Source organism: Trypanosoma conorhini, assembly GCF_003719485.1.
Source record: "Trypanosoma conorhini strain 025E chromosome Unknown Tco_14.4_contig_00538, whole genome shotgun sequence".
Classification (NCBI taxonomy): domain Eukaryota; phylum Euglenozoa; class Kinetoplastea; order Trypanosomatida; family Trypanosomatidae; genus Trypanosoma; species Trypanosoma conorhini.
The window spans coordinates 1-1,837 of NW_021704625.1; the positions used below are offsets into that span (position 1 = coordinate 1).

At 58.2% G+C, this 1,837-nt stretch overlaps 1 protein-coding gene across 1 annotated transcript, besides 2 other annotated features; it reads left to right on the plus strand.

The window, feature by feature from the left end:
- The first annotated feature begins 227 nt into the window (after positions 1-227).
- Positions 228-248: a microsatellite.
- An 87-nt stretch (positions 249-335) lies between these two features.
- On the plus strand, positions 336-1,472 carry Tco025E_07198 (putative GDP-mannose 4,6 dehydratase; the record flags this gene model as incomplete). Its single annotated transcript, XM_029374065.1, has 1 exon — positions 336-1,472. The coding sequence occupies one exon, from the start codon at positions 336-338 to the stop codon at positions 1,470-1,472; it is 1,137 nt and encodes a 378-aa protein (XP_029225830.1).
- A 171-nt stretch (positions 1,473-1,643) lies between these two features.
- Positions 1,644-1,686: a microsatellite.
- The last annotated feature ends 151 nt before the right edge of the window (positions 1,687-1,837 follow it).

Here is a 1,837-nt window from a genome sequence, read left to right on the forward strand (position 1 = left end):
ACTTGTTTATGCACATAAATATATAAATATATGTTTTGATTTCTGGCGGGGGGGGGGGGGCGAACTGCGGGCTCTCCGTGCATGTGCCTCTTTGCCTTATTTACTCATTTTATCCGCCGTCTATGGGTGGTGGTGTTGTTGTTGTTTTTTTTTCCCCCCGTGACGTGCGACGCGCGAGGGCCGCTAGAGTGCGGGCGAAGCAAAGTACATCTCGGTGCGCCGGTGCGACACACACACCACACACACACGTGCAGGAGCTCGAGGCAGCAGCGGGCGGTGGGAAGGTGTGGCCTGGTGGCTGCGGTGGGAGGGCGGTGGTCGAAGTTCCCGCATGAATGTTTCGTCGACCGGAGGATGTGGAGCTGCGGCGGACGCGGTTGACGGACTTCAGACCGCTGCGCCGGCTTCTCGTGACGGGCGGTCTTGGGTTCGTTGGGAGCAACTTCATCAACCACTTCATGCGGGCGCACGCGGAGGTGCACGTGTACAACCTGGACAAGGTGGACTACTGCAGCAGCTTCAAGTCGATCGAGGACCCCGATAACCCCCGCTACCACTTCATCCGCGGCAACCTCACCAACGCGGACCTGCTCATGCAGGTGCTCCGCCAGCACGACATTGACACCATCATTAACTTTGCGGCGCAGAGCCACGTCGACAACAGCTTCGGCAACAGCCTTTCCTTCACGTACAATAACGTCCTGGGGACGCATGTGCTGCTGGAGTGCGCGCGGACGTACGGCAAGATTGAGAAGTTTATTCACGTCAGCACGGACGAGGTGTACGGGCAGGTCACGGACTCCAAGAAGGAGGAGGGCACGCTCAACCCCACCAACCCGTACGCGGCGACAAAGGCGGCGGTGGAGTACATCGTCAAGTCGTACCATATATCGTTTGGGCTGCCGTGCATCATCACCCGGGGGAACAACGTGTACGGGCCGTACCAGTACCCGGAGAAGGTCGTACCGCGGTTCATTATGCTCATGAATGCGGGGAAGAAGTTGACCATTCAAGGCAATGGTAGCAATAAACGCACATTTATACATGCAAGTGATGTGGCGCGGGCATTTATCACAATCCTCAACCGCGGCTTCATCGGCGACGTCTACAACATTGGCTCGCACGACGAGAAGAGCGTCTTGGAGATTGCCCGCATGACTGTCAAGTACATGCGACCGCGCGTGTGTGGAGGACCGAAGCCGCCGCCAGACCCAACGGAAGAGGAGCTGTCGCAGCACCTCGTGTTTGTGCGGGACCGTGATTTTAACGACGAGCGCTACAACATCAGCGTCGAGAAGCTGCAGGAGTTGGGCTGGCGGCAGGAGGTGGAGTTTGAGGAGGGGTTTAGAGCGACAGTGGCGTGGTATCGGGAGGCATTCGCCAATCACTTCTGGGAGAACCTGCGCTGGGACATACCGGACGCCTGCACACCGCACGGCGATCAGCTGGAGGTTTTGCCGTTGTTCTCCTGAGAAGGAGGCGGACGGAAACATGATATTTTGGTTCCTGTGTGTAGTATACATTTGCAAATATACATATATGTCTGTGTGTGTGTTTGTGGGCCTGCAGTGGCAGTGTGCTGCCTCTGGGGCCTCATTCTTCCTTGCCCGCACGACTTTGATGGACGGCTGCTGCTATATTTGCCCTGCCTCTCTCTTCCCTTCCCCTCCCCCCCTTTCCCTCTCCTGCGCCGCCCACGCGACGCGGCTGGTGCGGGGTGCCTGCGTAGGTGGATACTCAAGGAGGAGTTAGTCAGACCGAGCTGTTAGGGGAGAGGCAACGCGGGGTGGGGGGTCACTTGGGTGCGGGGGAAGAAGCAGCGGGCCGAACACCACAA